The sequence below is a fragment of the Gopherus flavomarginatus genome, chromosome 3 (assembly GCF_025201925.1).
Source record: "Gopherus flavomarginatus isolate rGopFla2 chromosome 3, rGopFla2.mat.asm, whole genome shotgun sequence".
Lineage (NCBI taxonomy): Eukaryota > Metazoa > Chordata > Testudines > Testudinidae > Gopherus > Gopherus flavomarginatus.
This window is the reverse complement of record NC_066619.1, coordinates 104517639-104540647: the sequence shown is the minus strand read 5'-3', so window position 1 is coordinate 104540647 and position 23009 is coordinate 104517639. Positions and strand designations below refer to the sequence as shown.

The window sequence follows — 23009 nt, the reverse complement described above, 5'->3', positions numbered from 1 at the left end:
GCAGTCATTTCACAAAACGTAAACAGCCTGGTTTCATTTTTCATTCATCTTCATTCAGTGCATGAAGATCAAAGTGGAATTTCCTTTCTCTCACTGCTACCCTATCACGGCATCCACTCAGTTCTGTACATGACTCATGTTTCCACAGTATAATTTGATCATTTTAAGAGTGAGCACGACAGCAATAAATCAAATTCATTTAGGACAAAACAGATTTTACAGGGAGGGATTGTGCACATTGTAGAGCCACAATGTTCGTCCTTCAAATCTCTTTAAAATTCACCTCGACTATGCTGTCTACATAACAATGCACCATGGCCAGGCAACCAGTGTGCTGTGATCACTGCTTGTTACACTTACCATAATCATATTAACGATTACCTTGTGCTCCCTCATCCATCTGTTATATACACTTGTCTTTCATCTTATATGTAAGCTCTTTGGTACAGGGACCATGTCTGTGTACATGAACAGTGCCCGGAGGAGACCTCTAAGTGTGTGTCCCTAGGCACAGAGTTAGCCTGGGTAATCAGTGCCCAGGCTTAGCCTAACTCAGGTGTGAGCAGTCACACTACACTGCCACACTCGAGTTACTGCATCCTCAGTGGTGCTGCACTCACCCATGAGCGGTGCTAGGACTTCTGGCAACATATCCCATGATTCTTTGTGATCCACTCTGATTCTTTCAGAGTGAATTGGAGAATAATTTGTCTGTCCTTCTGGGCACATGAGGGAAACTGAGGGAAGGCGCTGAAGGACTTTATCAACACTTGAGTGATTTAGCCTGTATCTTTACTGCAAAGTGGGCAGATAACCAGCTTGAGTGAAAGCAGAACCCAGGTTCTAACCCATACCCCCAACTGTGCCAGCTTGCCTGGATTGAAACTAACCCCAAGTGAGCTGTTTGCTGTTTTTTGTTTTTGTATAGACAGGAGGAAGGAGCCTGGACTACTCTGCAGTGAAGACAGAACCTAAGTGCAACTATAATATAAATAATACCTGCTCATATCCTCAACCCTGCCCAATATTCACCTGTTAAGGAATAGGAGGTGTGGAGTTCTTGGTCTTACAGTTCCTAGAGAGGGAGACTAAAAACTCAAGTTTAAGTTAACTCCAAAGCAGAGAACAAGAGAGTTCCTGGGAGAAGGTAACAAAATTCTTTCGTGTTTGTTCTCTCTTTCTTTACTCCCACAACGAAAGGTATGCACTTAAATCCCTGTAAAATGTCACAATGCCTGGAGCCTTTTGTAAGTTGATTACATCATGTCTGGATTTTGCTAACTTTGACCTTTAATCAAAGAACAAAACTGCTCTTTTCTTCCTGCCCGCCCCGCTCTACAAGAGATCCTCCCCCTCAATAAGCACCGGCAAACCATGCCTTCTTCAGGCAGCTGGAGCCTGTTGAACTGCTGGGAAGAGTTTCTCAACCACCACTTTGCATTCTAGTTGCTGTTCCTCCTTCACGTGTGATTGGGCATGTGGTGCCTCCCCATTGCTCATTCCTGCCTTAGGGAACTGGTTAGGAACTGGCAGCTGAGGGAAGTGGGGAGAATTCAACCCTCAGGATTAGCCAGTCTCCTACTGACTATAAACACTGCTCCAGGAAGCACACTCAATTGCTCATGGAGGGAACCTTCCCTTCATTCTCCTCTACTGGTCACCCAGTAGGTTACGTTGTGTTTGTTTTTCTCTCTTTCATTATACATTTAGGGATTCTGATACCCAACATGCTGGTCTGGTGATGAGCATACACTTAACTATAGGGAAGGGGCAAGGAAGTCAGTGTGAGTTTCTGGAAGTTACATTAGGAATTATACTGGGGCATTCTGTCCTGTAAGTATCTCCTGGGTACCAACTGCAGCTCAGATTAAATCTATATGTCAAATCAGAAAGAGCCAGGGATTCTTTGGTACAGTATAACTTAACTTACCTGTAAAAACCTTGGGAGAAAACGGTTTTCTTCAATTCCAACTAGAATGTGCAGGAGCTCTAATATGGACAACGACTGACAAAGGCGCATTACGAGTCCTATAGAATAGAAGGTATCGGCCAAAGAATCTACAACCGCAGGGGAAAAGAAAACACAGTGCCATTAGTTACATCTCTGAACCCTTTCCATGCCAAGCCTCAGATATAACTACCCGGGTGTCAAAAAGTAAAGTTCTTCTTCGAGTGATTGCTCATATCCATTCCAGATAAGTGTATGCGCCGCGCGTGCACGTTTGCCGGAAACTTTTTACCCTAGCAACTCCAGTGGGCTGGCAGGTCGCCCCCTAGAGTGGCGCCACTATGGCACTAGATATATACCCCTGCCGGCCCGCCCGCTCCTCAGTTCCTTCTTACCGCTGTGTCGGTTGCTGGAACTGTGGAGTGCGGCTTGCTGTCCTCCACGTACCTAGCTCTCCTGTACTTTGTTCGTTGTCATAGTTGTAAATAGTTTATAGATAGTTCATAGGTAGTTTGATAGTGTATTAGTTAGTTGTGTGTTGTATATAGTTGTTTAACTTGTTCGCGGGAGGGCCGTTGCCCTCCCCGGAGCCCGGCACCGGGCTCATGCCTGGCTCGCCGGGCTTCAAGCAGTGCTCGGCATGCAAGAAGCCGATGCCTACTAGCGATCCCCACAACGTGTGCCTCAAGTGCCTGGGGGAATCGCACATAAGTGAAAAGTGCCGTATTTGCAAGGCCTTTAAGTCTCGCACGAAGAAGGAGAGGGATCAACGACTCCGCGCTCTCCTCATGGAAGCGGCACTGACTCCGGCACCGGCAGCACAGTCGGCCACTTCTACTCCGGCACCGGACCGCGCCGGCACCGGCAAGACTCCCTGGCACCAGCCATCCCCGGCACCGGGAGCAGACTCACGACACTCGGCGTCTGCAACATCATCGAGGCAGGCCCGAGTGGAGCGCCCGGCACCTACCTTGGCCGCGGCACCGCCTGCAGGGCTGCTGTCGATTCCAGGCCCGGAAGGTCCGTCGAGTCCAGCCCCTCCTAGCTCCCCGTTAAGATCAGGGGTCGAGCTGCTGGTACCATCCACGCTGGAGACCTTTGCCTCGGCACGGGACTTGATCGCGCTGACGGAGCCATCGCAGCCTCAGACGGCACCCCTGGGATGGGTAACCTCCAGAGGCAAACCGATGATGCAAGCACTGTCTCCAGAGTCCCGGCACTGATCTCCCCGGAGACGTGAACGCTCACGCTCGGGGCGCCGCTCGCAGTCCCGGCACCGTTCTCCCAGGCGGTACCGGTCGTACTCGCGGCACCGATCGGCATTTGTACGGTCCCGGTCTGGCTTCTCTCATCGCCGGCACTGAGACTCTAGGAGCTGTTCGCCTCGACGTTCGGCTCCTCGGTCGACCTCCCGGCACCGAACCGGTGGTAGGTCCCGATCCCGGTCGACCTCCCGGCACCGCGCCGGTGGCAGGTCCCGGTCCCCACTGCCATCCCGGCACCGCGCTGATCGAAGGTTGCGGTCCCGCTCCCGGCACTGACATCGCTCCAGATCCTGCTCCGGATCCCGGCACCGGCTACCACGCCGTTCCTGGTCCCGATCCCGGCACCGATACGGGTCGCGCCACCGACCCTCGGCACCGAGGGGAGCGTCAGAGTCAGCGCACAGAGACACCTACCAAACAGGCTCAGCGCCTCCGTGGCCTTCTAGGGAACCATCGGTGTCCTCGCAGGCGGACAGCGCCTATGCCTTGGGCCAGGACAGATGCTCGGCCCTGTTCCAGGACCCTCCACCACAGGAGCGAGGGCCTCAACAGTGGGGGTTTTGGATCCCACGGGCGTATTCCCAAGCCCAGGGTCCACAACACGTTGCCCCCCGTCCGGCGGCGGAACGCAGGCCACCGGAGGCGACAGTGTCTAGACCCCCTCCCTCCCCGGAAGCAGACGGCCGGTCCAGCCACCAGGACCCAGAGCTCCCTCCAGTGACGGAGGTGCAGCCTCACTTAGAACCCCCCGTGGACACTCTGTTGCCGGGGGTTTCCTCGTCGTCTTCACCGGATGAGGCGGTGGCAGGTACCTCGTCCTCCAGCCCTCCCCCGCTAGATCTTAGGGCACACCAGGACCTCCTCCGACGTGTGGCACAGAACCTAGACTTGCAAGCAGAGGAGGTCTCTGAAATTGAGGACCCGGTGGAGAGCATCCTCTCCGCCAATGCGCCCACCAGAGTGGCCCTGCCCTTTATAAAAACAATCCAAGCCAACGCAGCTAATATCTGGCAGTCACCGGCCTCCATCCCTCCGACCGCTCGAGGGGTGGAAAGGAAGTACATGGCCCCCTCGAAGTGCTATGAATACCTGTACGTTCACCCGACACCCTGCTCACTGGTGGTCCAGTCGGTGAACGACAGGGAGCGCCACGGTCAAGAGGCCCCAGCGCCCAAGTCGAAGGAGGCGAGACGAATGGACCTCCTGGGCCCCAAGGTCTGTTCAGCGGGGGCGCTACAGCTCAGGGTCTCCAATCAGCAGGCCCTCCTTAGCCGCTACTCCTTCAACTCGTGGGTAGCGGCGGGGAAGTTCGCAGAGCTCTTGCCACAGGACGCTCGCCAGGAGTTCACCACCATCCTGGATGAGGGCAAGAAAGTAGCGAGGACATCACTACAAGCCTCTTTAGATGCTGCCAACTCGGCCGCTCAGACCCTGGCCTCGGGGCTCACGATGCGCCAAATTTCCTGGCTGCAGGTCTCTGGCCTTCCACCGGAGCTCCAACATACTATCCAGGACCTCCCCTTTGAAGGCCAGGGCCTGTTTTCCGCTAAAACAGACCCCAGACTAAAGGACCTTAAGGATAATAGGGTCATAATACGGTCGCTGGGGATGCATATGCCTGCGACACAGCGCAGGCCATTCCGGCAGCAGAACCAACAGCAGCAGCGTCGGCCGTATCCCCAGTTCCGTCTGCGGCAGGACCTCGCTAGGTGCCGCGGCAGGAACAACCGACGCAGACAGTCCGGTGGCCAAACGGGGCAGAACCAGGGCTCCGCCAAGGCCCCTCCGGGGCCTACGCTTTCATTTTGAAGGTGTGCCCGAGGGCGCAGTACCAGTTTCCTCTCCGGATCCTTCCCCGCAGTTTTCCACATCTCCATTTCCCCCCAGCACAGACGTTTCCTCCGCTTTGTGGTCGACCGCCAACATTATCAATTTGCGGTCCTCCCGTTTGGCCTGTCTACGGCCCCGAGGGTGTTTACCAAATGCATAGCAGTCGTCATCGCACACCTTCGACGTTGCCGCATTCACGTGTTCCCCTATCTGGACGACTGGCTGATCTGGGGCACATCTGAGCTGCAGGTCCGCGACCACGTCCACAGGATCAGCAGCCTCTTTGCTGCCTTGGGCCTCGTCATCAATGTGGAGAAGTCTACTCTGCTCCCCACGCAGAGGATAGAGTTCATCGGGGCGGTTCTGGACTCTACCCTGGCCCGGGCCTTGCTACCCTTGCCCAGGTTCCAGTCTCTGTCAGCCATCATTCTGCGTTTGCAGGCGGCCCCGCTGACCTCTCTATGAACATGTCTGGCCCTCCTGGGCCATATGGCGGCCTGTACGTTCGTGACGGCATATGCCCGTCTCTGCATGAGGCCTCTTCAATCTTGGCTCATTGCGCAGTACCGGCCGGCCAGGCATTCGTTGGACACAGTCGTCACCGTTCCTCAGAGGGTACTGGACTCCCTTCGGTGGTGGCTGGACCAGTCCATAGTCTGTGCGGGGCTCCCGTTTCATCCGCCCCAGCCCTCGGCATCCCTGACCACGGACGCCTCAGATCTGGGCTGGGGGGGCACACTGCGGCGCCCAGAGAACTCAGGGCTTGTGGACCCCGCAGGAGATGGACCTCCACGTCAACGTACGAGAGTTGAGGGCGGTCCGTCTTGCTTGTCAAAGGTTTGTCCATCTCCTTCAAGGTCGTTGTGTCGCGGTGTTCACCGACAACACGACGACCATGTTTTACATCAACAAGCAGGGCGGCACCAGGTCCTCTCCCCTATGTGCCGAGGCGATGCGTCTCTGGGAGTTTTGCATAGCCCATGCCGTTCACCTTTCCGCCTCCTATCTCCCGGGAGTGCGGAACACTCTAGCGGATCAATTGAGCAGATCCTTCCGATCGCACGAGTGGTCCCTCCGTCCAGACGTCGCCCTCTCACTCTTCCAGAGGTGGGGTCGTCCCCGGATGGACCTCTTTGCGTCCAGGGAGAACAGGAAGTGTCGAGCATTCTGCTCCTTCCAGGGTCAGGAGCTGGGGTCTCTAGCAGATGCATTCCTAATCCCATGGGCAACCCACCTGTTTTACGCATTCCCTCCCGTTCCGCTGATACACAGGGTTCTCCTCAAGGTGCGCAGAGACAGAGCTCGGGTGATTCTCATAGCTCCAGCATGGGCCAGACAGCATTGGTACCCCATGTTGCTGGACCTCTCAGTAGCCAACCCAGTTGCCCTGCCCCTACATATGGACCTGATCACCCAGGACCACGGCAGGCTCTGTCACCCGGACCTTCCGTCTCTGCACCTTACGGCATGGCTCCTGCGTGGTTGACAGGCTCTGAGTTACGCTGCTCTACCCCGGTTCAGGAGGTTCTCCTGGGCAGTAGGAAGCCTTCCACCAGGGCTACTTACTCGGCTAAGTGGAAGCGTTTCTCCTGTTGGTGTTTGGAGAAAGGTCTTCACCCTATGGAGACTCCCATCACCACTATTCTAGACTACATCTGGTCCCTCAAGACTCAGGGTCTGGCGTTGTCGTCCCTCCGGGTCCACCTAGCGGCCATCTCCGCGTTTCATCCTGGAGTGGACGGATGTTCTGTCTTCTCCCACCCTATGGTGGCGAGATTCCTGAAGGGGCTGGAGCGTTTCTATCCACAGATCCGCCCTCCTGCCCCTTCATGGGACCTAAACCTGGTCCTAACTCGGCTCATGGGTCCTCCATTCGAGCCATTAGCTACTTGCTCCCTGCTCTACCTTTCGTGGAAGACCGCCTTCCTAGTGGCCATTACCTCAGCTAGACGGGTGTCAGAGCTACGGGCCCTCACAGTAGACCCCCCGTATACCGTCTTCCCTAAAGACAAGGTACAGCTGAGGCCACACCCTGCCTTTCTTCCCAAGGTGGTGTCAGCTTTCCACATTAACCAAGAGATCTTCCTCCCCGTCTTTTTCCCAAAGCCCCATTCGTCCCGCAGGGAGCAACAGCTCCACTTGCTAGATGTCCGTCGGGCGCTAGCGTTTTATGTGGACAGGACCAAACCATTCCGCAAGTCCCCCCAGTTATTCGTGGCAGTAGCGGACCGGGTCAAGGGGCTACCGATTTCCTCGCAGAGGATATCTTCCTGGGTTACCTCCTGCATCAGGACCTGCTACGACCTGGCCCACGTTCCGACGGGCCGGGTGACTGCTCACTCCACCAGAGCACAGGCATCATCGCTGGCTTTCCTTGCCCGCATGCCAATCCAAGAGATTTGTAGGGCGGCGACCTGGTCATCGGTCCACACGTTCGCTTCCCTTTACGCCCTGGTTCAGCAGTCCAGAGATGATGCGGCCTTTGGCTCTGCAGTACTCCAGGCCGCGACCTCTCACTCCAACCCCACCGCCTAGGTAAGGCTTGGGATTCACCTACCTGGAATGGATATGAGCAATCACTCCAAGAAGAAAAGACGGTACTCACCGTTGTAACTGTTGTTCTTCGAGATGTGTTGCTCATATCCATTCCACACCCGCCCTCCTTCCCCACTGTCGGAGTAGCCGGCAAGAAGGAACTGAGGAGCGGGCGGGCTGGCAGGGGTATATATCTAGTGCCATAGTGGCGCCACTCTAGGGGGCGACCTGCCGGCCCACTGGAGTTGCTAGGGTAAAAAGTTTCCGGCAAACGTGCACGCGCGGCGCATACACCTACCTGGAATGGATATGAGCAACACATCTCGAAGAACAACAGTTACAACGGTGAGTAACCGTCTTTTCACATGCCACCGACTTTTTGAAACAGAGACAAGCACAGAAAGGATGTCTGGGGAGTAGTATACATAGTGGGGAAGCTAAGGAGGGCATAGAATAGTCTACATCTTACCTACCTTTTTTTAGTTAAGTGGCCATAATGAGCACTGAATAAATCTGTGCAGAACCTGGATATTTGGTTTCAGAAATATTCCTTTGCAATAGAGGATGGTTTGATGTTTCATAAAATATCTGCTACCTGGACTTTATAGTTTGTGTAAACCACTGTCCTTTGTATTCCCACCATCCGTCATTTCTTTTTAACTGTCGTCAAGGTTCCTTCCCCACTCTGAACTTTAGGGTTTAGATGTGGGGACCTGCATGGACACTTCTAAGCTTAATTACTAGCTTAGATCTGGTATCGCTGCCACCATCCAGAATTTTCAGTTTCTGGATCACTCCCTTTCCCCCCAAAACCTTCCCCTCCCTGGGTAGCCTTGAGAGACTTCATCAATTCCCTGGTGAGTCCAGATCCAATCCCTTGGATCTAAAAACAAGGAAAAATCAATCAGGTATTAAGAAAAATGCTTTTAATTAAAGAAAAAAAAGGTAAAAGAAAACCCTCTGGGAGAGATTAGCATATCAGCTACTCTCACGGACAACAGATTAAAAATACAGAGGATGTTCCCCTAGGCACAAATTTAGTTACACAAAAAATACCCAATTTGATTCTACCTCTAATTGCATAAGACAGGTTACAAAGAAATAAACATAAACCTATTTATTCCTTTCTAAAACTTACTACTCTGATAAGAGGCTGGTTCCTTGATCTTTTTCACTCCAGCTGAAACTGAAACTCTAAACAAAGGAAAAACTTCCCTCCTTCCTTTTGAAACATCTTGTTCCCCCATTGGTTCCTCTGGTCAGGTGTTAGCTAGGCTAGGTGAACTTTTTAACCCTTTACAGGTAAAAGAGGCATTAACCCGTAACCATCTGTTTGTGACAACTCTGAAGTCAGTCATTTTCTATTATATCCCTGAACTTGTCAGTCAGTCACTGTAGGTCCAAATATAGCTCTTATCTTCCAAAATATTACGGTAACTCAGGTCAAATACTGTGGAATATTAATGGTCCTTAGCAGAAAAGGCAGCATAGCAGCAAGAACTATAAAAATAGTGCAGATGTATTGGTATTGTTTTGTTCAACCAATCCAATGCTCATCTGCATTGAACGATGCAGTATTCTATCAGTTTAACTGAAATTATAACTTGACATAGTAACACAAAGAGAGTCTTACAAAGTTTGTCATGTCAAGTTTAGGGATTTTAAAAGTAAAATAATAAAGCAATGTAAAATGAATGAGAGTCTTACCTTTCCCAAATGACAAGAACCTGATGATCATATTCGTAAATATCCAGGAATGTCCACAGAATTGGATTAAATAATAGATGAAGAGATAAGTGTTCATTGTACAGCTGTAAAGGCAGGAACAGTAAAGTAAATAAGCAAACCCAAAATGCATTATTTCGTATTATGTTATGATTTGTGCCAGTGCCCCAAAGCAAATTATACCCCCCACTCAGAATATGTCTACCACTGCCAGGAAAAGGAGCTGAAACTTTAAATAAGTATGTCTATGTCAATAGCCAGAAAATCATGCTTCTTCCTTGTGGACTTACATAAATCAATCTAAGGTGCTTTTAAAGCTGCCATCACTTCTGTATCTGAGTGCCTCACAATCTTTCATGTATTTATCCTCACAGTACCCTAGTGAGGTAGGGAAATTTTTATTCCCATTTTACATAGGGGGACTTGAGAGATTAAGGCTGTGTCTACACTGCGGCTGCGCCGCTGTAAGGTCTCCGGTGTAGCTGCTGTATGTCAGCAGGAGAGAGCTCCGCTGCCTGCATAATTAAACCACCCGCAGGAGTGGCAGGAGTTATGTCGGTGGGAGAGCGCTGGCCACACTTTTTTCAGTTAAACTCTTATTTTTTCACACCCTTGACCAACAAAAGTTTTATCAGCAAAAGTGCAAGTGTACACATAGCCTTGATATTTACCTAAGGTCACACACGGTCCATGGTACAGCAGGGTCTTAAAGGAGGTCTCCCCCATCCTAAGCTAGTGCACTAACTACTGGACCATCCATTATCTGGCCTGGTGATAAACATATTCAAGACCTCCATGCTTGATTATTGCAACTCATATCTAGGAATTAACCCTTACAGCCTGAATAAAGCTCCAGCTGGTATACAATGAATCAGCCCAACAGGCCAACATAAAAATATCATTCCAGTGTCCGTGTTGTTTGCCCACTGACTACGGAGTCCAACTTAGGCTCTCCCTCCAGATATACATGGGACTGACCCTGGTTGCCTGGAAGGTCTCCTCTCCGATCACCAGGGCCTTCCACAATGGTTATGTTTTACTGAAAGCATGTAAATGTCAACCAACAGTGGGAGTTTTGTGAGCATGGGAGACCGCACTTTCACAGGAGCTGGACCTAGGCTGTGGAATTTGTTCCTGCAAGGTCTAAGGATGACCCAGACACTGAATGACCTAAATCAGAATTAAAAGCAAACAAGTCTTTGACATGACTTTCCCTTTGTAATGTCTGTCTTCCGCTCTCACACATAACAACCAATCAAGCTATTTTCTACAAGCCAGGAATGAAGAAAGATAAATTGATATTATTTCTATTTTCCAGAACTCTGAGGTGCTCCAGTGTTATGACAAGAAGTGTCTTTGAGGAGCTCCAAGAGGAATCTTATTCAGCCCTCTTCACCCATGGAAGGTCCTTACCATGCAGGGCTTTTGAGGGAAGAGGGGAAAGCTGTTGAGGAAGAAAGATGATTTAAATGTAATGAAAAATAATTAAAGTAGAAAGTCTAATTGTTTTGCTATGATATTTCCTATATGTGAGAGTTGCAGCATCTTATGTCTGAGGAGCAAAAGAAATGTTCTGAGAGGGAACCGGTTACACAGGTCTGATGCAAAACTCCACTGTCATCTGTTTCCGCTTAAAGGGTCAATACCAAAGGTGGTTGGGCTTTAATTAGATTTCCTACCTTTTCTGGTGTCATCGCAGGAATCCATCCACATTTACATTGGATTGCCTGATCCTGCAGCATTCTTAGAGCATGGCCTACTGCATAAAGCATAGGAGGTGACATCTGGAGATAGCTGTTCTATTCCTACATCTGTCACACAGACTCACTCTGCCTTTGTTTCACCATCTGTAAAATGGGGGTGACATACTTCTCTACTTCACAGGGGTGATCTAAGAAAACATCCCTTAATATTGTCAAGTGCTTTTTAAATCCTCAGATGAAAAGTTCAATAGAAATATTATGCATTTCAATACCCTGCCTGTTTTGAGAATGGAATGGAGAAAGAGAGAGAGAGTGATATGCATCACTGCAAACAAACCCAGCCTACTGAGTTTATTATGGATAGTGCTTTAGGTATAATTCTTGTAAAGTTATAGTTATTAATTTGCATAAATACATTGAAACCTCTATGACAGTGTGACCCAGTGGTGGATCCCAACTTGTTCAGAAGAAAAACTTGGCTTTTTCTTGCATACCCACAGGTCTGGAAAAGTGAGAAACTGTATTAGATATTAGCTCTCTGTTTTCCCTCAGCATGCATAACTTGCAAAATGGGGGTGTCCTATTTCCTCCTAAAATATACAGGCAGATAGCATATACCTGCTTATGCTTTAGTTGTCCAGCCGAGAATATGAGATTGTAACAGCATTATAGCTTTAGTTTGGAAAGTCAGCTTTTTTCAGGAATAGGAGGATTACAGAACTACATATTACTACTACTCTTTTTATTATTTAATAGGATTGTGTTTCTGTGGGGACTGTCACCATTAGTACCTGGGTGTCTGCATTTGACAGTGGGCTTGTAAACCTCCACCATACCCTCTTAAGGCTTCTCTCCATTATGATGCTAAATAGTACATCCAAAGGACACAGATCATGATGACCTGGGTAGGTCTGGTGTGGGCACAGACTGCGGCCAGGGTCACTTCCTCCTCCAAGGGGAGAATCTCCCAGAACAGCTTAAAGAGCTAAACAGTACCCCTATTCTTCTTCGAGTGATTGCTCATATGCATTCCAGTTAGATGTGTGCACGCCACGTGCACGTTTGTCGGAGAAACTTTTACCCTAGCAACACTCGGCGGGTCGGCTGAGCGCCCCCTGGAGTGGCACCGCTATGGCGCCGAATATATACCCCAGCCGACCTGGCCACGCTTCAGTTCCTTCTTACCGCCCGTGTCGGTCGTTGGAACAGTGGAGTGCGGCTTAGCTGACCTCCACCTTCCCTAGCTACTCGTAGTCTCTTCTAGTTATATTCGTAGTATAGTTTACTGTTGTTGTATACATATAGATATAGTTCATTAGAGTTAGTTATAGTTCATAGTTATAGTTGTTAATTAGTAACTGTTGCGGGGTTTGGGAGATAGCCCCTTCCCCGAACCGGTGCCGGAGCTCATGCCTGGCTCACCGGGTTTCAAGCAGTGCTCGGCCTGTCATAGGCCGATGCCAACAGGAGATCCCCACGACTCCTGTTTGAAGTGCCTAGGGGAATCGCACTTATCGGCTAAGTGCCCAATTTGCAAGGCTTTTAAGCCAAGAACAGAAAAGGAGCGGGACATTAGATTGAAGCAGCTCCTAATGGAAGCGGCCCTGACACCGTCGCCCTCGGCACCAAGCACGAGCCAGTTGGTGAGCAGAGGCACCCCTATGGCACTGGGCGTCGCCGGTATGCCTAAGGATTCCCGGCACCGTCCACCGCTGGCACCGAAATCGACTCCGCGCCACTCCCTCTCCCCGAGGTCAAAGACAGCGAAGGGCCAGACGGCAACGCCAGCGTTACAGCCTGAGACTGCACCTAAGGCTGACCGTCCGGCACCAACGCCTGCCGCGGCACAGCCAAAACCGGTACCATCAACTCCAGCCCCACGAGGGCAGTTGAGTCAGGCACCCGACAGCTCCTTGGCACCGGCCGTGGTAGAGCTCACTTTACCATCGACCCCGGAGACTTTCTCCGTGGCGAGGGACTTGATCGCCATCACCGAAGCGGCACCACCCCTACCCCCTGCACCGCCGGTGCAGGTATTGCAGTCCCTGGGCAAGCCGACTCTGACCAGACCACCATCGGTCAGCGTAGCGGACCGGCACCGATCAAGATCACGGTCCCGCCGCCGCTCTGAGTCGAGACGTCACTCCCGATCTCGACGTCGCTCTCGGTCCCGGCACCAGTCCTCGCCACGGCACCGGTCGGACTCTCGGCACCGGTCAATCTCTCGCTCACCAACCCACTACTCGTGGTACCGCTCCAGCTCCCGGCACCGTACCAGGCACCGTGCCTCCCGGAGCAGATCAGGGCGTAGAGACTCGAGATCCCGGTCGACCTCCCGGCACCGAGCCAGTCGCAGGTCCCGGTCTCGCTCTCGGTACCACTATGCATACCGGCACCGGCCCCCACGATCGAGGGGTGTGAGATCAGTCGGGACTTTGGCTCCAGGCTTTTCTGCTCCACCTTGGCCGTCCAGACACACATCCGCATCCTCCCAGGCGGACAGCTGTTACGACCGGGACCAGGATACAGAGGTACCGGCAGGGGGTTTCCAGGACTCTCGGCCGCAGGACATAGGAGCTCAGCAGTGGTCCTTCTGGACACCCTGGGTGTACCACCAAGCCCAGGGTGCCCCTCTGGTCCAGACCCATTCTGCTGCCTCAGAACATCGGGCACCAGAGGCCACCATTTCCCGCCCCCCCCCCCCCCCGCGGTTGAGTCGGAAGAGCACGTAACACATCCTCCGGACTCCCCGGGACAGCTGGAGCAGGAACCGTCCCAGAAGCAGGAGGCCGTCCAAGACCCCCTCATTCCCAGGGTATCCTCCTCCTCCTCACCGGATGAGGCTGTGGCAGGGACCTCATCATCAGGGCCCCCGCCGATAGACCTCAGGGCCCATCAGGACCTCCTGCACAGAGTGGCCCTCAACATCAGCCTCCCAGTGGAGGAGGTCCCGGAAGTCGAGGACCTTGTAGTGAGCATCCTCACTGCTGATGCTCCCAGCCGGGTTGCGCTGCCATTCATTAAGACCATCCAGGCCACTGCCGACACCCTCTGGCAGTTTCCAGCCTCCATTCCACCGAGGGCAAAGGAAGTTGAGAGAAAGTACATGGTACTCTCTCGGGGGTACGAGTACTTGTATGTCCATCCTCCTCCCTCCTCCTTAATTGTCCAGTCGGTCAACGAAAGGGAACGACATGGCCAGCAGGCACCGGCCCCAAAGTCCAAAGAGGCCAGACAGATGGATCTCCTGGGTCATAAGGTGTACTCCGCGGGGGCCCTGCAGCTCCAAGTGGCCAACCCACAGGCTCTACTGAGCCAATATAATTACAACACTTGGGCTGAAGTGGGTAGGTTCTCCGAGCTGCTACCCCCGGACTCACGCCAGGAGTTCAACGCGTTCCTGGAGGGGGGGAAGAAAGTGGCCAGGACCTCTCTCCAGGCCTCCCTAGATGCGGCCGACTCAGCAGCCAGAACCTTGGCCTCGGGGATTACCATGAGGCGCATCTCCTGGCTCCAGGTCTCTAACCTACTTCCGGAGCTGCAGTACACCATCCAGGACTTACCCTTTGATGGCAAGGGTTTGTTCTCGGAGAAAACTGATCCCAGGCTGCAGAGCCTGAAGGATAACAGAGTCATCATGCACTCGCTGGGGATGCATACCCCCGTAACCTAGCATAGACCCTTCAGGCCCCAAGCACACCGCCCGTATTTTACACCTCGCCAGAGGCAGGACCTCAGTAGAAGCCGCGGGCGGGGGGGCCACAGACGCCAGTCCAGTTCACAAGAGGGCCAAAACCATGGGCCCTCTAAGGCACCACCGGGCCCCAAGTCCAACTTTTGAAGGTGCGCCCGGGGACGGCGTACCAGCCTCAGGACAGGATCCTTTCCCTCCCTTCTCCAACCACCTCTCCCACTTCCTCCCGGCGTGGTCCCAAGTGACATCGGATCTTTGGGTTCAGCGCACAGTGAAGCAAGGATACCACCTCCAATTTGCTTCATCACCACCCTCCCGCCCCCCTTCCCGGTCCCTCTTCAGGGACCCCTCTCACGAGCAAGCCCTCCTACAGGAGGTCCAATCTCTCCTCGCTGCAGGAGCTATAGAGGAGGTACCTTTAGATGAGAGAGGAAAGGGGTTTTACTCCCGATATTTTCTGATTCCCAAGTCCAAGGGAGGCCTCAGACCTATCCTAGACCTGCGCGGCTCAACAAATGGATGGTCAAGTTGAAGTTCCGCGTGGTCTCCCTGGGAACTATTATCCCATCCCTGGATCCTGGAGACTGGTATGCCGCCCTCGACATGAAGGATGCGTACTTCCATATTGCCATCTTTCCACCGCACAGGAAGTACCTTTGCTTTATGGCCAACCACCAGCACTTCCAATTCACAGTCCTCCCCTTCGGCCTCTCCACGGCCCCGAGGGTGTTTACGAAGTTCATGGCCGTCGTTGCCGCCTACCTCCGCCGGCAACGGATACATGTGTTCCCGTATCTGGACGACTGGCTCCTCAAGGGGTCCTCTCAGTCTCAGGTACGGCAGTATGTCAATATAGTTACGGACCTATTCTCCCGGTTAGGACTACTCCTCAACACCGAGGAGTCCACCCTGGTTCCCACGCAGAGGCTGGACTTCATAGGGGCAACGCTGGACTCCACTCAAGCCAGGGCCTACTTGCCTCAGCCCCGCTTCCAAGCGATCGTATCGATCATACGAAGCTTACAGGCCTCCCCGATCACCTCAGTTCGCACCTGTCTCGGACTCCTGGGGCATATGGCCGCATCTACTTATGTGACAAAGTATGCCAGGCTCCGCATGAGACCCTTCCAAACGTGGCTCCACTCGGTCTTCCGCCCGGGCAGGGACCCTATAGACGTCCTGGTGACAGTTCCCCCCATCCCCCTCCGCTCCCTCGATTGGTGGTTAACTCCATCCCTGGTATGCGCAGGGATGCCGTTCCATCCACAGCCGCCGTCAATGACCTTAATGACAGATGCGTCATCCCTTGGTTGGGGGGCCCACCTAGGTCACCTGCGTACCCAGGGCCTTTGGTCGTCCCAGGAGCTGACACTCCATATAAACGTCCGGGAGTTGAGGGCAGTCCGCCTTGCCTGCCAGGCCTTCCAACAACATCTGCACGGCCGTTGTGTTTCGGTGTTCACGGACAACACAATGGCCATGTACTACATCAACAAACAAGGAGGGACCCACTCGTCTCCCCTGTGTCAGGAGGCCATTCGACTCTGGGACTTCTGTATAGCCCAGTTGATAGATCTAGTGGCGTCCTTTCTTCCGGGGGTTCGGAACGCTCTGGCGGATCGGCTCAGCCGGTCCTTTCTATGTCACAAGTGGTCAATAAGACCGGACGTCATCCATTCACTCTTCTGGAGGTGGGGATTTCCCCGCATAGACCTGTTCGCCTCCCGCTCGAACAGGAAGTGCCAGGAGTTCTGCTCTTTTCAGGGTCTCTCCCCGGGGTCGATCACAGACGCATTCCTTCTGTCATGGAGGCACCACCTGTTGTATGCCTTCCCTCCGTTTTCCCCTGGTGCACAAAGTCCTGTTGAAGCTCTGCAGGGACAGAGCGCATCTGATCCTGATCGCACCTGCGTGGCCCAGACAGCACTGGTTCACCACCCTGCTAGATCTGTCTGTGGACACCCCAGTTCCCCCCCCTTTCCTCCCAGACCTGATCACACAAGACCACGGCAGGCTTCGTCACCCAGACCTGCGAGCTCTCCACCTCACGGCGTGGCTCCTGCTTGGCTAAACGCAGCGGAGTTGAGCTGTTCCGCTCCAGTTCAGCATGTTCTCCTCAGCAGCAGGAAGCCTTCCACCCGCTTCACGTACTTGGCAAAGTGGAAATGCTTGTCTTGCTGGTGTGCAACTCAGGGCGTTACTCCTTTGGATGCCTCTATCCCCACGGTCCTAGACTACCTCTGGTACCTTAAGCAACAGGGCCTGGCGGCATCCTCTCTGAAGGTGCAGTTAGCGGCCATATCCACCTTCCGGCCAGGCGAGGACGGCCACTCTGTGTTCTCCCACCCCTTGGTCTCTCAGTTCATTAAGGGCCTAGAACATCTCTATACCCCCGTACGTCACCCTGCCCCTACCTGGGATCTTAATTTGGTCCTAACCAGACTTATGCTCCCACCATTTGAGCCGCTAGCGACTTGCTCGCTCCTGTACCTATCATGGAAAACAGTCTTCCTGGTGGCCATTACATCGGCCAGGCGGGTCTCCGAGCTGAGAGCTCTCACGGTGGACCCACCATACACTGTTTTCAATAAAGACAAGGTACAGCTGCGCCCTCATCCGGCGTTCCTCCGTAAGGTTGTGTCTGCCTTCCACACCAACCAGGACATCTTCCTCCCGGTCTTCTTTCCAAAGCCCCACTCTTCTCGGCAGGAGCAGCAGCTACACTCCTTAGATGTACACAGGGAACTTGCCTTCTACATTGAGCGAACAAAGCCGTTCCGAAAGTCTCCCCAACTGTTTGTGGCGGTCGCGGAATGGATGAAAGGCCTGCCAGTCTCTTCCCAGAGGATCTCCTCCTGGGTGACCGCATGCATCCACGCATGCTATGACCTAGCTCATGTCCCTTCAGGCCACCTTACAGCGCACTCTACTAGAGCTCAAGCGTCATCAACCACCTTCCTGGCGCGCGTGCCTATCCAGGAGATATGCCGTGCAGCGACCTGGTCATCGGTCCACACCTTCACCTCGCACTATGCGCTGGTCCAGCAATCTAGAGATGATGCAGCCTTTGGCGCAGCGGTTCTGCATACTGCCACATCTCACTCTGACCCCCTCGCCTAGGTAAGGCTTGGGAATCACCTAATTGGAATGCATATGAGCAATCACTTGAAGAAGAAAAGACGGTTACTCACCTTTGTAACTGTTGTTCTTCGAGATGTGTTGCTCATATCCATTCCAAACCCACCCTCCTTCTCCACTGTCGGAGTAGCCGGCAAGAAGGAACTGAAGGGTGGCCGGGTCGGCTGGGGTATATATTGGGCGCCATAGCAGTGCCACTCCAGGGGGAGCCCAGCCGACCAGCCGAGTGTTGCTAGAGTAAAAGTTTCTGCGACGAACGTGCACGCGGTGCGCACACATCTAACTGGAATGGATATGAGCAACACATCTCGAAGAACAACAGTTACAAAGGTGAGTAACCGTCTTTTAGTAGCTCTACAGTTCCAACTGCTCCCAAGGAAACACCTGCTACCTAATGAAGCAACAGCTCATGGAAACCGAAGAGCAACGGCTTTTTAAAAAAAATAAAAAATGAGAAGCTGGCAGAAGACCCCCTCTGCTGCCCTGATTTCCTTTGTCATACTGGTCTGAGCTCTTAGTTTAACACTCCTCCTCCTCCCCCGCCCCCAAGCTTTGCAGCTTAGGATGGGAGCTGGGAGGACAAACAACTGAAAATCAGCACAAGAAGCATGTTTCCTCCTACACGCATATCCCTCCCTCGCTCCTCTGCAGTTGCACGGGTTGAATTGCTTGTTTTACCTTTGCTCAAGAGTTACTAGTTGGTGCGGAGATGGGTCGCTGCTGCGTTTGTCTCTCTCCCTCTCTAGTCACAGCTGCAACAGCTGTTTGCTAGGAGGTTACCCCCCTCCTTTCTCCCCCAGCGTCACTGAAAGCAGCACTACAGCGAAGTAGACACTTTCCTAGTAAAAAGGAAGGAACCACTAACTCAAGGAATCCTTGTTCTTTTTATCATTTTTCCACAGGCACCAGTTCAGGCATGTTTCTTGCCTTATTACAAATAGTTCCTATGGACGCAGTTCCACTAGTTTTTGCGGTTAGTCAGAAGGGGTATTTTCAAAGGCCAGATGAGAGTACGCATGCAAAATTAAAAGCACATTATTCTGGAGACGACTGTAGGGTGATACAGAATTAAACAAGTATCCATAAATAGAAAAGATAAGGTGATGGTATTTAATTTTCATCAGACTCTAAGTGACTCCAAAGCAAATAAATATGCGACATAACGCTGTTTCTGTTACTTCACTGGAAATGGAGACTGCACTTTTTATGCCTATAGTTTGGAAATGTGCAAATGTTTGGTCAGATGCGATCCTGTATATACAAGATTTGCTGGGTGCCTGTTTGATTTATTTGATCCAGATGTTTGCATTTTAAATAATTTAGAATATATTAAATAACTAGACATGAGAAAATATATCAAAGTAGCATTGTCAGTAGCAAAAATACACATAATGGGACACAGGACAAAGCAATCTACACTGTCACTGATGGAGTAGATTAAGGGAATGAATGTGTGTCCCATTAGACTATTATTTATCACGTTAGAGGCCATCCAGAGGCATTGCAGAAGTTATGATACCCATATTTCATTGTTTGATATAATTTAATTTGTAGCTTATTACAATGCTTTACCCTGAATTTTTGTACTGTTTTGGCTGATTTATCCACTTATAAATGTTGCAAAATTAGAGCCAGATAAGCAAGAGGTAACAGGAGTGTTTGGGGCATGGAAATACTCAGAGATGTAGAGAGATTGTAAAGACTGAAACTGAGGAGACAAATCAGAGGGGAAACGTGACCAAAATAATTAATGGCCTACAGACGGTAAGGAGGGAATGTCTGTTCCCCTGCCTCATAGTACAAGAGCAAGAGGATATTCGGTGACATTGTGACTCAAAATGTGGGGGAAGAGAACACAGCTACTCCCTTGCCATTGCCCACAGAGTAGATAATGAGGACGTGAAGGGTGGACAGTGGGAGGAACCATGGCTCATTTCCCCCATCCCCAGTGAGAGTGGCTGGCTGGCTGGCTGCACAGCAAAGAGTGAGCTGGTGGATAAAAAGGGGGGGAAGTAACTTAGCTGCTCCCCACGGCAAGAGAGGAATTGTGACTCATTCTCTTGGCTGTTCCTGGAGCCATGCAGCTGTGCATTCTCCCTCACACAGGAAAAGTTACAAGGTTACAGTCTAGCCCAGGGGCAGTCAAACTTTTTGGCCTGAGGGCTGCACTGGGTTTCCAAAATTGTATGAAGGGCCAGTTAGTGGAGGCTGTGCCTCCCCAAACAGCCAGGTGTGGTCAGGTCTCACCTCCATCTGACTCCTCCTTCCTCTTGCCCCCCTGACAGTCCCCCCGGACTCCTGCCCCATCCAACCCCCTTGTCTCCTTACAGCCCCCAGAACGTCTGCCACTGACTGCTCCCTGCCACCCCCCTCCAACCCCTCCTCTCATTCCTGACTGCCCCCCCGGGATTCTGCCCCATCCAACCCCCTGTTCCCCACCTCTGACTGCCCTGACCCCTATCCATACCCGTACACCCTGACCACTACCCCAAACTTCCCTGCTCCCTGTCCAACACCTCCTCCTCGCTCCCTGCCCCCTTACCACGCTGCCTGGAGCACTGGTGGGTGGTGGTGCTACAGCCATACCGCCCAGCTGGAGCCAGCCACACCACCGCACAGTACAGAGCACCAGGTCAGGCCTGCCCAGGAGCTCACAGCCCCACCACCCAGAGCACTGCACCTGCAGCAGCGCGAGCTGAGGCTGCAGGGGAGAGGGAACAGCAGGGGAGGGGCCAAGGGCTAGCCTCCCGGGCCAGAAGCTCAGGGGCCAGGCAGGAGGGTCCCGGGGGCTGTAGTTTGCCCACCTCTGGTCTAGCCCAAAAAGAAGAGACATGGATCTCTATGTTGTGATTTTTAATGCACTGCACAAACAATAACCACATCCCTAAAGCCTAAGAGCTGTGAGCAAAGTAGTTGTTTAAAAATAAACTCTTTCCAAACTTTTGTTTGACAAGTATCTTTGAATCTCAAATACCTTCTATTTGGGGGCCTTACTCTTTTAATCTTTGTGAGAGTGATTATTTCAACCAGACGTACTAAGAAAGATAAAATTGACATAGAGGAACAGGTAATAGAAAAAAGTTAACTGGAATATTTATAAGGTTTCTCTTGCTCTGGTCTTCTCAGCTTCTGCAGAGGGGTTATCTGAGTTTTATGGCTTGGTAGCTGGAGTCTAAAAACATGGTTGTCATAAATCAGGGCAAAACAAATTACGATGGGCCAGATTGTAAGTCTCGTACTTACGGTAGTGAGCAGTTACATGAGTAGTGCCACTTGATTTCTGAGGAATTACTTGGGTGAGTAATTGCTTACCAGTGTGGGCAGGAGGCTCACAGTTTAGCCCTAAACATTAAGAGCCTAATCTGGCAAGGTGCTGAGTGCCACTCACCAAATCCTATGCACCTTCAACTCTCATTGACTTATGACCATGGCAGGGAGATTCTCAACACTTTCCAGGATCTGGCCCTAAATTAAAATGTTCACCATCTTAAAGCAAACTTTTTGATTCTTTATGCTGGGCTGAAAGCTGCTAACTGCTACCATGAAGGGAATCTTGGATCCAAATTCAATTATAGACCTCATTAAAGCCAATGGATGTGCCAACTGCTCTGTCACAGGCTCAAAATTACAGTTACAGTTGCAAAATAATAATAAAAAATGCGGGCTACCTCCCCAGGAAATACTCTATATTTCAGGGGAGAGCTAAACCATGTGGACTCAGCTGTTTCCCTGGTTGCAAAAGCAGGGGCTACGATATTGGTTTGCATGCTGTGTTTGAGGCAGAGGAAAGCCAAGAGAAGAAGTGAGCGTGACTGTGAGAAGAAGCAGAGAGACAGAGCTTCTACAGCAAAGAGCTCACTAAAGTAGCGATTGTGAGGATCTGATTTCTGAGCAAAGGAACTGCCTGCTGTTATGTTTCTACTGTGTTCAGGAAAACAAGACTGTATTCACTTTTTTTTTGTAAATAAAAAAATTACACTGAGAACATCCCTAACTCATATAATCAATGTAAACAACCCTGCAAACCTAACCACGTGGGTGAAAGGGGCAACACTTACATCTAGAAGTGGTGGCTGATGGAAGAGTCCTTGACTGTATAGCTCAAGTGGAACAGAGTTGCCAGAAAGCTAGAGGAAGTTCAGGGGACCTGAAGCGAGCGAAGAGATTCTGGGAGCCAAACCCAAAGGAATGATATAGAGAAAACTCTCTGAGGGGAACCTAACTGAGTTAAACTTAACCACTCTCTCCTGTAGCTCTCTTTTTATGTGTGGAGGTGATTTGACCTATACATTGCACTTTGGTACTCACCCTCTGACACAAACGCAAACACACTGTTTTATTCATTGTGTAGGCATATGTGGAATTGAGGAAACATTATCACCTCAGATATTAAATCATAAACTTAACACCATATAGCCAAGTACTCCTACCATAGAATTTTTTCAATAATGGATCTTAATCCATTTATAATTTATAAAAATCAGAGCTGCACAGAAGAAACTTGAGTTTATGATGTAATAAAGAACTGCTATCATTTGAGTTGACCACTGTATATTGTTTATATTGCTGTTTAAGAAGATGAATCTAATATAGATTTCTACAGTTCGTTTTTAAATCAAGTAATGAAAAAATGTCAATTTTTTTAAAAAATGGAGCTTTTTTTTTTTTAAAAAAAATCCAGTGTCTAACAGAAGACCCTTTAAATAATATCCTCTAATTATTATGTTTTAAAATGCCTTAACTCTTACCAGGGCTCTTTTGCTTCCCAGATAATGCCTAGAAAAGTCTTTTTCACCACAGCAAACCCTCTTTGAATGGGTGTGTGAAGCTGCAACAGGACTCATTCTCATCACTAAGGCAATGGTGTAAATTCTACGATGGAGCAGCAAAAGTTTATTTAAGAAATTCAAAATAATAATAAAAGAAAATCCGCAGGCGAGCCAGTGCGATTTTTGTCCAGATAAGGAATTCAGGGCTGTACCCAATGGTGGCGGTGGCTAAATGGAAAACGTGTGTTAGGAAAGCAAATAATACAAAACAAAGTGTACGGTATTATAGTGACAGTGAACCACTGGAAAGGATTCTAGGTATTTTTAGCAGTTGAAGAAATGTTTTTGTTTTATACAAGTCAATTTTCTAGATATTTCTTATCAAGGACGACAAACTATAAA

At 51.0% G+C, this 23009-nt stretch overlaps 1 protein-coding gene across 5 annotated transcripts in view; it reads right to left on the bottom strand.

Moving 5' to 3' along the window:
* The window catches only part of HACD4 (3-hydroxyacyl-CoA dehydratase 4), a 41660-nt gene that overhangs the window by 16511 nt on the left and 2140 nt on the right, over positions 1-23009 (bottom strand). For 2 of the 5 annotated variants that reach the window (XM_050944228.1, XM_050944232.1), the window contains exons 2-3: positions 9286-9389; positions 1931-2058 (exon numbers count right to left, since the gene is read on the bottom strand). In XM_050944228.1, the coding sequence (XP_050800185.1) occupies positions 1931-2058; positions 9286-9382 (225 nt within the window). In that variant the 5' untranslated portion in view covers positions 9383-9389. Of the gene's footprint in view, positions 1-1930; positions 2059-9285; positions 9390-10281; positions 10474-18516; positions 18678-22586; positions 22712-23009 lie in introns of those variants that run through there. The other 3 variants (XM_050944230.1, XM_050944229.1, XM_050944231.1) reach the window with 3 other exon arrangements.